The sequence below is a fragment of the Equus quagga genome, chromosome 15 (assembly GCF_021613505.1).
Source record: "Equus quagga isolate Etosha38 chromosome 15, UCLA_HA_Equagga_1.0, whole genome shotgun sequence".
Taxonomy (NCBI): Eukaryota; Metazoa; Chordata; class Mammalia; order Perissodactyla; family Equidae; genus Equus; species Equus quagga.
Window position 1 is genome coordinate 57819010 of NC_060281.1, and position 13480 is coordinate 57832489.

General features: G+C 37.1%; 1 protein-coding gene across 7 annotated transcripts in view; it reads right to left on the reverse strand.

Annotated features, from left to right (window-relative positions):
* Positions 1-13480, reverse strand: part of FARS2 (phenylalanyl-tRNA synthetase 2, mitochondrial) — a 466868-nt gene that overhangs the window by 195430 nt on the left and 257958 nt on the right. For all 7 annotated transcript variants that reach the window (XM_046639986.1, XM_046639984.1, XM_046639985.1 and 4 more), the window contains one exon: positions 8114-8274. In XM_046639986.1, the coding sequence (XP_046495942.1) occupies positions 8114-8274 (161 nt within the window). The remainder of the gene's footprint in view (positions 1-8113; positions 8275-13480) is intronic.

Consider the following 13480-nt stretch of genomic DNA (forward strand, 5'->3'; position numbering starts at 1 on the left):
GTACACAGTTGTATATCTTAGTTGGAGGTCCTTCTAGTTGTGGGATGTGGGACGCCGCCTCAACGTGGCCTGACGTGCGGTGCCATGTCCGCACCCAGGATCCGAATCCTGGGCCGCCGCAGCGGAACACGCGAACTTAACCACTCGGCCACAGAGCCGGCCCCGTAATATACGTATTGAATGTGTATATATATATAAAGGTTGCATAACACGCATCCTTCCAATCTACGCTACAAGAAAGCTGTGGAAGAAGATGCTAGGGACCTCCTTCTTATTTTTTAAAACGTGCCTTATATAAGAAAGAAATTTGTGGTAGCAGTTGTCTAAATATGTAAATATATCACAAGACCCTCTGCTTTCAGAAAAATAAAGAGAAGTCATAACTACACAGGCCTCCGAAGCCTCCAATACAAACAGGGGACACCATCCACAAGACTCAATAGACTGTGGGTCATGAAACAGCCTCGCATCATAAGGCTGGGGTTATGTAACACCAGTGCTGGCAAAGCAAGTTGAAGAAAGAAACCGTAGGCATGAAGCACCAGGAATCATGAGGACTGTGGCGACTGCACTCAGAACAGTGTATGTCTGTAGTAGTTCTGGTGGTGGGGTGGTGAAAATACGAACAACACTTAACATGGATGAAACACTCACCATGTGATAGACTCTGCTATGAATCCTTTACATACAAACCACTGTAAAGATTCCCAAAACAAAGCTCTCCATTCTCTTGCTCATTGCATCTCTCTTCATTTGGCAATCAACAAGGATTACAGAGCACATATAAAAGGTTCTATGGTTGGCCATCTTCCCTACTTCTTCCACCTCTTTTTATTAGCTTCTTCTGGAATAAACATCCCTTTTCCAGCAAAAGAATAATACTTACGTGCTTTTTTTTGGGTGAGATGGGAAAACAGCACATGGAAATAGTGAAATAATTTGAGGTCCATTAATTTCACTGCAACACAGTGAAGCTGATGGAATTCTCAAAGCTGGATTTATTTGGGAATAGAATGAGGAAACACTGCATAATCCTGCATTAAGTCTCTATCAGACAACATTTATGATAATGACAGTAAAACCAGATCTAGGAGTTATTCCAAGCCATGGAGATTAGCAAGTAATCACAGGCTCAAGTCCTAATACAATTCTGGAGAGACATGGAAGGATTTAGAGAATTAACTAGCAAAAAAGGATTAAAAAAAAGAAGAAAATTTTAAGCTCCACATGCATTGGTCAGTATCAGCAAACTGCTATATTCACCTATGTATAGCTCCATCATTGTACTTCTGCGTTATTTTATAATTATCTCTTGATAAACCTGTCTCCTCCTCTAGATTGGAAACAATTTGAAGCCAGGAACTGTCAATTTCATCTTCCTGACTCTACAACAACTCTATTGTCTAGGCAACAATAGAGTTTACTAGTTCAATATTAGGAGCTCTCTGGAGTCAGCTTTAGATGAAATCTGTCACTTAATAGTAGAATTATTACAGTTGAGTCACTTGGTGGTTCCAAGCCTCAGTTTCATCATCTATAAAAAGGGTTTTATAAAATCCCCACTGGATTGTGATGAATGAAAGCTAAAATATAGACATAGTATTTAATTCAGTGGCTTGCACACAGCACTCAACAAACGGTAAATATTATAAAGTACTAAACAAATTAATGTACAGACGTATGGTGCACTGAACTATGACTGCCAGAAGACATGGATAAGGGAAAATGGCCAAGCCCGACCATAAGAAATTCCTAGTCTTCATATAACACAACATTCACTGCTGATGCTTGGTACTACAGGGAGAGCAAACTCTGACAAGGTTTCCCCTGAGAGTCTATCCAGGACTGACCTCAGAGATGACTGAGTTGATATGAGGCCCTGTCATACGCACTGTCCTGCTGATGCCTACCAAATTCTTTGTACTTTCAGTCTCACCTTTCATCATCTATAGTTCTACTTTTTTCTAACTTAAATACTAACATTTTCTCTTCACAAATTAAAGTACACAAACAAATCTCTGACTTAAGCATAATTTTTTAAATGTGCATTTAAACTGTATGAGTTTATTCATACAGTCCCCTCACACCAACAAATACAAACAGAAAAGAATGAATGAATGAATGGGGGGAGGAAGGAAGGGAGGGAGGGAGGGAGGAAGGAAGGAAGGAAGAGCTTAGGCAGTTCATAAAAACAAAAGTGTAACAGTATTACAACTCTGAAACTCACGGCAACAAAATCTAGAGCAAGAGGAAAGAAAGGAGATTAGCGCAAAAGATATCATGAGTTATAGATCTGCTTATTGTAATAGTTATACTAAACTGAAATGTAGAGTGCTACAGAGGAGGAAGTGAGGTTAATAATTTGGTCAGACTATTTCATCTTATCATCTCATTTTGCAGATGAGGTAGCTGAGGTTCTGACAAGATGATTTTATCCATCATTACATGATTCAAAGTGTGGCCCATGGACCAACAGCAACAGCATCACTTGGGAGTTTGTTAGAAATGCAGAATCTCAGGCTACATATTGGGTATACTGAATCAGAATCTGCATTTTAACAAGATCCTCAAGTCATTCACTTGCACGTTAAAGTTTGAGAATCATTAATATAGGTAGCTTGTTACCAGTAAGTTCATAAATTAGATAACTTAAACACAATGTCTTATTTTTCTACAAATTGTATACCAATCTTTGGATTTGTTAGAAAAATTTAAATACTTTGGCTCTGAATAATCAACCTATGAATTTTATACTCAGGATAAAACTTTAGAAAGAGGCTCTTTGAAGCCCTAAGTGAACAATTATGCATGGTGCTAACACGCAGTGACTATTCAGCTACTGTTTCCTCATCTGTAAAATGGAGAGAATAATAGTACCTAAACTCAGAGGTTAGTAAGAGGACTAAATTAAGACATGTAAAGCCCTTAGAACAGTGCTGAACATAGAGTAAGGCCTAAACAAGTGTCAGCCACTAACTCTGATTATTATTATGATGATCTTGAATAGGGTACGGTATGATAGGTGTGCCTGTCACCACCCATCCATTCTCCCCTACTCCTGTTGCAGTGACAAGTATTTGAGATAATATCCAGGATTAGGAATAAATATAGTCTGTGCCCACAGAAGAGAGCCAATAAAACTCTTTAACTGGGAGAGAATACAAAAACCAACACTGCTGAATTACTTCATCAAATGGGAACTCAACTTGTGAGCAACCATGGGCATACATGGAATTAATAACTTGTAAGTAAAATATGCAAATAAAATTTACAATGTTGATTAATGAATGATTCTCAGTAACAAGAATTACTCTGTGTAGGACTAAATATTGAATTCATAATTTAGGACTGTTTAAAGAACATTTAAAGAATAAACAAAGGTTGGATATTAAATATTCAATTCAGTGCACTGAAAACAGTGAGTTTTACTTTAGGGGAGTTGGCAGACGTACATACAATAAGGGCCCAAATGCCCAGAATGAGCCCAGGATGGGGAGCTGGAGTGGGAACAAAGATCTCTTGTACAGAGTGAGATGACACCTGCATGACAAAACCACCAGCTTGTCATCCACTTGTCTCAAGCACAGTTCCAGGCTGGGTAAAGAGAGCCACAACAGACAAAACACTTACTCAAAACATGTAAAATGAAAACCCAAAATTACAATCACATTGTAACTTGAGTTTTCTACTTACTAGACTTAAACAGCGGTTTTCAAGGTATTCGGGAAAGAGTGGCATAGAGGAGATCCCAGGGTGACATAAATCAGACTATCGCTGGCACCTAAAAGAGGGCCATCACAGCTGGATGGATGGATTGATAAGACGGGACACTATGTAGAGGAAGATGGCAGAGAAGCCAAGAGAACCTAAAGCATGATCTAGTAGGGCCTGAAGGGAGACGAAAGAAGAGAAATTTCTGCCTCCTGCCAGCCCTGCACAATATGATTCCCAATGGCTCCCAGAATTTCCTAGAAATTCACAAGCTCACAGCTGCCAGCAGACCTTTTCCCCCAAGTTTCCTCCCCTCCCTTCTGGGGAAAAGTCTTGCATAGTATTAAAATCATGTTAAATATTCTTCTTAAGATAGGCCAACAATATTACGTGACAAAACGAGTCTCTTGCTCCCCTCAAATATATAACCATGACCACTCAACACAAATAGTTAAAAATTGCTAATACTTTGATATTATCTATTTTACTTATACCTAACAACAGAATCTGCTCTATCATATCTTAAGGCAACCAATTTGGCATAATGAAAATGGAACATATAAAGGTATAAGTGATAGGCTGAATAATGGCTCCCAAAGATGTCCACATCCTAACCCCTGGAGCCTGTGAATATGCTGCCTTGCATTTAAAAAGAATTGTGCAGGTGATTAAAAAGGATTTTGAGATGTGCAGATTATCTTGAATTATCTTGGTAGGCTCCATGTAATCACAAGAGTCCTTGTAAGAGGGAGACAAAAATTCAGAGAGAAAGAGATGTGACCACAGGGGGAAGGAGAGGGGAAAAAAGAAATGTGAAAGGAGCCATGAGCCAAGGAACAAGGAGAGCCTAGATGCTGGCAAAAGCAAGGAAACAGATTCTCCTCTGGAGCCTCCAGAAGGAACCATGGTTCTGGCACCTCTGAGAGGTGGTTCCGGCATGACCGGCAGGTGATTCCGGATTGTCCACCAAGTGGTTCTGGTGTAGCCCTGCTGACACCTTGACTTGAGCCTGTCAGATTGACTTTGAACTTCTGACCTCCAAAACTGTAAAATAATAAAGACATGTTATTTTAAGCTGCTCAGTCTGTGGTAATTTCTTACATCAGCCACAGGAAACTAACACAGAATATAATCAATAGATACTAATTATAAGTGAATAATTAGGAAATAGCTCTCTGTGACCTACAATTTACAAAGCATTTTAAAGACATATACTTTTTCAGGAATCAAATCCTAACTGCCCCATTAGAAGTTCTTAAGTTTATTACACAAAGGCAGTCATATAAATTATATAATAGGACAGATATGCATACATTGACTTTTAACTTTTCTTTTTTGTGAGGAAGATTGGCCCTGAGCTAACATCTATTGCCAATCTTCCTCTTTTTGCTTGAGGAAGACTGTTGCTGAGCCAACAGAGACTGTGCCAGTCTCCCTCTATTTTGTATGTGGGACACTGCCACAGTGTGGCTTGATGAGCAGTATATAGGTCTGTGCCCAGGATCTGAACCGGTGAACTCCAGGCCACTGAAGTGGAGCAGGCAAACTTAACCACTACGCCACCAGGCCAGCCCCAACTTTTAACTTTTTGTGATTTAAAAAAAAAAAATGACATTTAATAAGGGAGACCAATGGTCTATTCCTGGATATCTCTGTGACTCCTGAGAGAAGACACTTGTGAGTACACTTAAAATTGGACTTAAGCCACTAACTTGTGGCAGCAACTGCAGTATCGATCTGTGCTTGCCTCACCACAGTGTTGAGCACACTGCTCTGTACAGTGAAGATGGTGTTCACTCAATGTTTGCCGATTAAATGAATGACTGAATAAATAAAAAAGTAAACGAGAAAAACTTTAGATCCTTAGCCAGGTTTTACTTTTGGTCATTTAGATGGAGCTTTATTTCAAATTAACCTAGAAGGACCTGGGACTAGAATAAAAATAAACAGCTTACTTAAAAAAAATGAAAACAAAAACAAAAACCCTTCAGCTTCTGTGTTCTTTCAAACACAATTTAAAAAGTAAGACAAGTGAAGAAGCAGGAAAAATGTGACCCATAACTAAGAAGAAAACAGCAAATAACAGGACAACAGGTAACTAAACGGTTATAATTAACAGACAAGGACTTAAAAATAACTATTATAAATATGCTAAAGAATTTAAAGGAAAATGTAGAAAATGGATGAAAAGATGAAAAATTGCATCAGAGTAATAGAAATTCTAAAAAGGAAGCAAATAAAAATTGTAGAACTGATACATACACTATCTGGAATGATTAACTCATTGGAGGGGCTTAATGGTTAATGACACAATAGAAAAGATTAGTAAACCCAAAGATAAGACAATAAAAACTATACAAAATAAAGCACAGAGTAAAAAAAAATCACTAATAAAAATCAAACCCTGAGCATCAGAGTTCTATGGCATCGTTCCAAACGGTCTTATATGCACGCAGCTGCAGTCTGAAAAGAAAAGAATGGTTAGAATTGGTGGAAAAGAGATTAGATGAGAATTTTCAAAGATTCTTGAAAGACATTAACCCGACACAGTGAAACCCAAAGCAGGATAATAGATAGAAAATCATAAGAGGTCATACTGCTGAAAACCAGAGTAAAAAGACAAAAGCAATGAAATGATGTTTAAGGTGCTGAAAGGAAAAGAAACACAAACAGAATATGGCAACTTAGACGCCTATATCCATGGAAAATAGTCCTAAAAAACTAAAGGTGAAACAAATGCATTTCCAGACAAGCAAAAGCTGGGAAAATTCATTCTGCACTACAAGAAATATTAAAGGAAGTTCTTCAGACTGAAGAGAAATGATCACAGTTCTAGAACAATCAAGATCAGCAGAAAGGAATGATGATCAGTGGGATGAATAACAAGGGAAATATAAAATAGCATACTTCTAAATTTCTTTAAAAGACAATTTGTCACTAGGTATGGATTCTAACCCACTTCTCTTGTCTTGCCTAAATTCTTAACTTTCTTTTTCTTGTCTTGTTAAAAGGTGCAGATGTTCTTTTCTCCAATGACGTTGGGTCTTGAGCTTACGCGGTTTCAGCTATGTTCCAGGAAGAAGCTCTAGGCGACAATGGCCCTAGAACTAACGGCTCTGAACTGGACAAGACCAGTCCACACCACAGCACAAGAATGACACCTGCGCAGACAGGCAGAGAGTTGCACTAAAGTAACCTGCCCTCACTCACAGCAGAAATTCTGCCCCCTGGGAGGGGCAGAGAAGCCATTTTTAGATCATGTGATGTATGTAAAAGCATGATTTCCAACCACGCCTGTGCAAGCTTATGCCCACCTCTACAGGTGATGACGAAACGTCCCCTTTGACTATTCATTCCCTACCCAAAATAAAGGTACCTACCTCCCTGTGCTCAGGGAGTCATAGCTTTGTGAAATTATTCCCTATGGTCTCCATTTTCTTTTTACACATGCCACAAATAAAATTTCTGCTCTGTGAGACAACTACTTCTGGTACAGTTTGACTTAATTCACCAAGAAGGGAACCTACATTTGGTCCAGTAACAAACTGGCTATTTGAAGCAAACAGAGCAATACATTGTGGGATTATAATATATGGAGAAATAAAATATGACAATAATAAGACAAAAAACAGGAGAAGTAAATAGAATTACACTATTGTAAGGTTGTTAAATGTTTCATGAAGTTGTGTAATAGTTACTCATGGTAAAATGTGATGAATTAATTAGGCATATTGTAATCTAGAATAACCACTTAAAAATAATACAAAATGATGAAAGTAAACAGCAATAGGGTACTAAAATAGAATAAAAAACAAACAAACAAAAAACACAAAACCACAATTTCCAAATAAAGAAATAAAGAACAAAAGGGGAAATGGAGAAGAAATAAAAAGATGATAAAACTAAGCCCAAGAATATTCTATGTAATTATATTAAATGTGAGATGTGTTCAATACTCCAATTAAATCTGGGTTTAAAAAAAGGACCCAACTCTGCTGTTTACAAGAGACATACTTTTAACACAAAGACAGAGAGTCAAAGTAAAATGATTACAAGATACATTGCAAACACTAATCATAAGAAAGTCAGTGTGTCTGTATCAGTATAAGAAAAAGTAAACCCTAAATATCATTAGTGATAAAGATGGATCTTTCATAATGATAAAATGGTCATTAACAAAGTCCAAAGTTGGTTCTCTGCTTAGACTAATAAGCTTGATAAATCTGTTTTTCTGCATACGGTTCTGAAGGCTTATGAACTCTTGTGTGTTTATGGACCTTTACTTAAAACATCTTTTCAAATTCACATGATTTTTAATTCAATAATTTTATTTTCAAGTACATGACCCCCTCAACTCTTGAAAACCATTTTTATTATTATTTACTTAATTCTTGCATTTTACCTGAAATTTCACCTTCTGGTTGATATCTGACACAAGGAACTGCTTCAGGAAACGCTCATCCTCACTCCAGAAGAGGCGGATGTCAGGGATGTCATAGAGGATCATGGCCAGTCTTTCTAGTCCTAGGCCAAAGGCCCAACCTACCCGATCTTGAGCACCAGCTGTAATTAGGAAACAAAACAAAACAAAACAAAACAAAACAACTGATTTAAAGAGTTTAAAGACTTCATAGGTACATACCAGTTTCTGATAACTACCCAGTAACGTTGGTTGAGGGCCTACAAGTAGCAAGGCACAGGGAAGGGGCTGTGGAGACATCTAAAGAGGATGCCTAATCTTATAACTTGGTGCTCCCCACCCTTCATACTTCCCTCATTGAGGCACTCTGCAGTCGCACTGTCTCCAACATTGTCTTTCATTTCTGATTAAATTCCAGGCTCTTTTAAGCCCTGGTTCCTGCCTCTGAGATTTGATTCCTCTAGAATCCTTGTTCACCCTTATTCTAACATTTAGCCTACTAGGTCCTGGTTACAGAGGGGAGAGAAAACACAGTCTGTGTCCCTAAGTAGCCTTCTAGATAGGCAGGTATGTTTAAAACATGCCATAGAAGACCGTTAATATTCAGAAGGTGTGTTTCAGGCCTTTAAGAACTCTCAACTTCATTCAAACACACTCTTACTCTTATTAAGAACTTCCTCAGTAATATATAGAGAGTAAGCAAGCCAAGGAGAAATGCCTATCTAGTACCACTCAATCCAAAGTTAAAATGTGTCATTCAGATTACAGCACCGCTGTGAACTCTAAGAGTTTATTTCACTTATATGAAGCAGAATAAGACAGAAGACATAAAGTGCTGTATGAAGAAGGCAAGGAAGCAACTCATACTACTGGAAAAGCTTATGAAAAGAGCTCATGAAAGGAACATAATTTCCAGGATGAGTAGGATCCTGGGTAGGCTGAGAGACCCTCATTCATTGCTTGTTACACTATATATTTTTATAACAATTTGGAAAATAACATGGCAATACATATATAAAAATCCATAACAACACTCAAACTGTTTATCCTTATGATTCCAGTCAGGAATTTATCCTAAGGAAATAATTCAACAGAAAAAAAAGGTAAATGAAGGAAGATACTCAAAGCAGTATTATTTATAAGAGAAAAAACACAGAAACAACCTAAGTGCCCCAAATTAGGAAGTGCCCTAAAAATTATAGTATATTTTAAGGTAGTGATTAAAAATGATAATTAGGAGCCAGCCCGGTGGCACAGTGGTTAAGTTTGCATGTTCTGCTTCTTGGCGGCCCGGGATTCACTGGTTCGGATCCCAGGTGCGGACATGGCACCGCTTGGCAAGCCATGCTGTGGTAGGCATCCCATGGATAAAGCAGAGGAAGATGGGCATGGATGTTAGCTCAGGGCCAGTCTTTCTCAGCAAAAAGAGGAGGATTGGCAGTAGTTAGCTCAGGGCTGATCTTCCTCAAAAAGAAAAAAATCATAATTATACAAATAAATGTTTATGAAATGACAGACTATAAGAAATTAGGAACAATGTCTACGATAAAATGAATATGTACTATGATATTGCTATTTAATGTAGGTACAAATGAGGGTTGTAGGGCACAAAAGTAAAAAGAAAATGTGACATTGAAGGATTATAAGAAGTAATAGTTTTAAAACAACTTTAAAACATTTTTCTCTAATTGTTATAGCCTTTTCAAATAAAAAAGTAATAAAGATAGGTGGGAATGTTAATGTTGCTTTTAAGTTGGGCTTTTTCCTTAATTATTAAATCTTTTAGATTTTATTATAAAGTTTTTAGATAAAATCAGCCATATAGAACCCAATATCTGTAACTGAATGAGCAGTAGATTTAGGGTACTGATTTTATTTAACCTCCAGCAATTTTTGGTATCTTAGCTTTTTCTCCTTTCATCCATTACCTTTACTTGCTTCCTCATCTCTGAAACTTTTTCTAAAGCAAAAACAAGAACAAAGAGCCCCTTAAAGTAGGTAAGAAAAACAGCAAAAATCTAATTTTTAAAACGGGCAATGAAGACATTCACAGAAAAGGAAAGAAACATGATCCTTAAGCAAATGAAAAGCTTACTTAAGAAAAACGCAAGATAAAAATGCACCAAGTTACCATTTTTTACTTACTAGATAGGCAAAAATAAAAACATTCGGTTGCATACTGGATAGCAAAGCCAAGGGAAAACAGCACTCACATACATTGTGGTAGGTTCCCATGTGCGTTTTTAACCTATTGACCTAAGGAGTATAATACAGCAGTAGCTATCAAAATTACACATGAATATACCATCTTGTTACTTTAACTACTAGAATGTATCCTACTTATGGGAAATTATGAATGTATAAGGCTATTTATCGGAGTATTGTTTATAACAGCAAAAGACTGTAAACACCCCAAATGTGCATCAATGTGGAACTGATTAAATAAACTATACCATGTTCATACTATTATTATTATATTATAATATATAGAATATTTTTATAAAAGTCTGAGGCAGATTTCAAAAACTAAAAGCAGCAGCTATCTTTTTGGGGGGGCGATGTGGGAGGGAACTGGGCAAACGGAGGACAATGGGGAGACTTTACACTACATGCCTTTTTACACAAAGAGCAACAAGAAATATTTCAGATAATAAAAATTTTCATGGCTAGATAAAATGTAGTAATTTCTTTTCTGCTTATTTTTAAGAGGTTGTAAGAAGAACAAAGAACTCCTCTTTTGTCACACTCACTAGTACCAAACTTTCAGGAAATCATATGATTAATAACAACAGATCTCTATGTCTCCCTTACAGCCTGAATTGGTCTCTTTATTTCTTGAGAGCCAATACATTTTTAAGCCTAGAAAATCAGTGTCATTATCTGTGGGGGTTTCAAAAAACAACTGCAAATTCCTCAATACCCTTCCCCTTGAATCTCAGTGGGCTAGTGACTGCTTCAACCAACAGAGTACGGGGAAGTGATGCTATGCAACTTCTGAGATTAATTAGAAAAAGCCACAAAACTAATGCCTGGTTTCTTGGAATGTTGGCTCTCTAGACACTCCCTCTCGGTGTTCTCCCTCCAGAACATTCTCTCTTGGAACCCAGTTGCCATGCTCTGAGAAGGTGTAACATGGCAAGGCCACGTTTAGGCACTCCAACGGACAGTCCCAGGGAACCACCCAGCTTTCAAGCCATCTTAACCCCGATGGCAGGCATTTGAATGAAACAGGTTCCAGCCTGTTTGGAATGTTGGATGAAAGAGGATTCCAGCCACAGCTCTCTGAATCACCCCAGATGTCTTCTCAGCTGAGGCTCCAGGCATGGTAGATGACAGAAAAACCATCCCACTGTGTCCTGTCCAAATTTGTGACCACAGAGTAATACAATGACGGTTCTCTTATGCCATTAAGTTTGAAGTGGCTTGTTATTCAACAAGAGATAACCAGAATATTGCCCTTGTTAAATCGTCTATGTTTTGCTTTTTATTACACACATTTTCCATTATGGTAAAACTAAGGCTAACTAAACTGCTGCTACAAATTCATAGATCCCAGATATAAGAATGATGCAAATAAAGAGCAGGTAGGGCTTCAAATAGGAGAGACCAGGAGTTAAGACCTTAAAATAAAATGAATCCACTATATTATAGCACCTCATATACACCATAGTATCAATTATGTCATAATACCATTCATCTATCCAAGGGCCATGCCACCCCCATATTCACCACATTGCTCATCCTACAAACAAATAAAACTGTGCTGAGCCAAGGCTACTCTATACCCCTTCCCAAACCAACTATTGCTTTTTATCTTATTTCTCCATCTTGGCGAATGAGATCATCTATCTAGCTACTCAAGGCAGAAACCTGATAGTGAATTTTAACTCCAAAAACTACCTCATTTGAGATACAGACCTTTAAACCTTATCTCAAAATTTCTCTTAAAACCATCCCTTCATTCCACTGCTATTGTCACTGCAGACTTGTTCTTTCAAGAAACATCTCTCATCTAGACTATCCAAGAAATACCCAAGTGGTCACTGTCAGACCATAGTCACCTATCCAGTCCATCTGTAACAATGCCACCAATTTTCTTTCTAAAATATAAATCTATACACTGTCACCAGTACATGTGTGTGAGGGTAGGACAGTGAATGACCGATCTTAAAGAGTTGTATTTGCCATTTTCCTCTTATTTTTATTTTGCATTTACAGTCTGTCTAAAACATTAAAAAACCTTAAAATTGTTTCACAGACCCTCATTCACTCTAGCTGAACTTGAAGACTCATGGAACCAGAAGATTAGATGTGCAAGATCCAGTTGGAAAAATGCTTCAATGTGAATTAAATACTAGCACCTTTGGTTATCACTTGGCATCCCCAGCAATCATAAAGACAAATGGAAACACAAGTATTCAGTTATAAGTTACACACAGATTGAGAAGCACTGGTTTTTAGGGAAGAACTTTTAAAAATTTTTCCAACAAATCACAGGCTGTTAATTTTGTCATATATAAAATAATGCACATGACATTGCTCAACAACAGAATTCACATTCTTTTCAAGTACAGATGGTTCATTTACCAACGTAGACCACATTCTCGGACACAAAACAAATCTCAAAATATTTAAAAGGACTGAAATTTACAAGGAATGTCCTATGTCCAAAGTGAAAATAAATCAGAAATCAACAGTATAAAAATATCTGAAACCCCCAAATAGTGAGAAATTAAATAACATACTTTTAAATAACTCAGGAGTCATAGAAGAAATCACAAAGAAATTAAAAAATATACTGAAATGAATAAAAATTAAGATACAACAGATAAAGATGTGTGGAATGCATCTAAAGCTGTGATTGAAAAGAAACCTATAGCATTAAAGGTTTATATGAGAGAAAAAGAAAGGTCTCAAGTCAATGATCTAGGCTACTACCTTAAGAAACCAGAAAAAGAAAAGAAAATTAAAAACAAACTAAGCAGAACAAAGGAAAAAATAAAGATAATAGCTTAAGTGATAAAATAGAAAACAGAAAAACAACAGAGAAAACTGATGAAACCAAAACCTGGTTCTTTGAGAAGATCAATTAAATTGACAAACTGCTAGCCAGACTAATAAGGAAAAAAAAAAGAAAAGGCGCAAATTACCAGTGTCAGGAATGAAAGAACCTCACTAAAGACAGAGCCTAGAGACATCAGAAGGATAATAAGGGAATATTATGAATAAGCTCATGCCAGTGACTTCAACAACTATTCAACAATCTGCATGCAATGGAAAAATTCTTCAAAAGAAAGAAACTACCAAAGCTCACTAAGAAGATATAGATAATCCATAAAAATTAAAGAT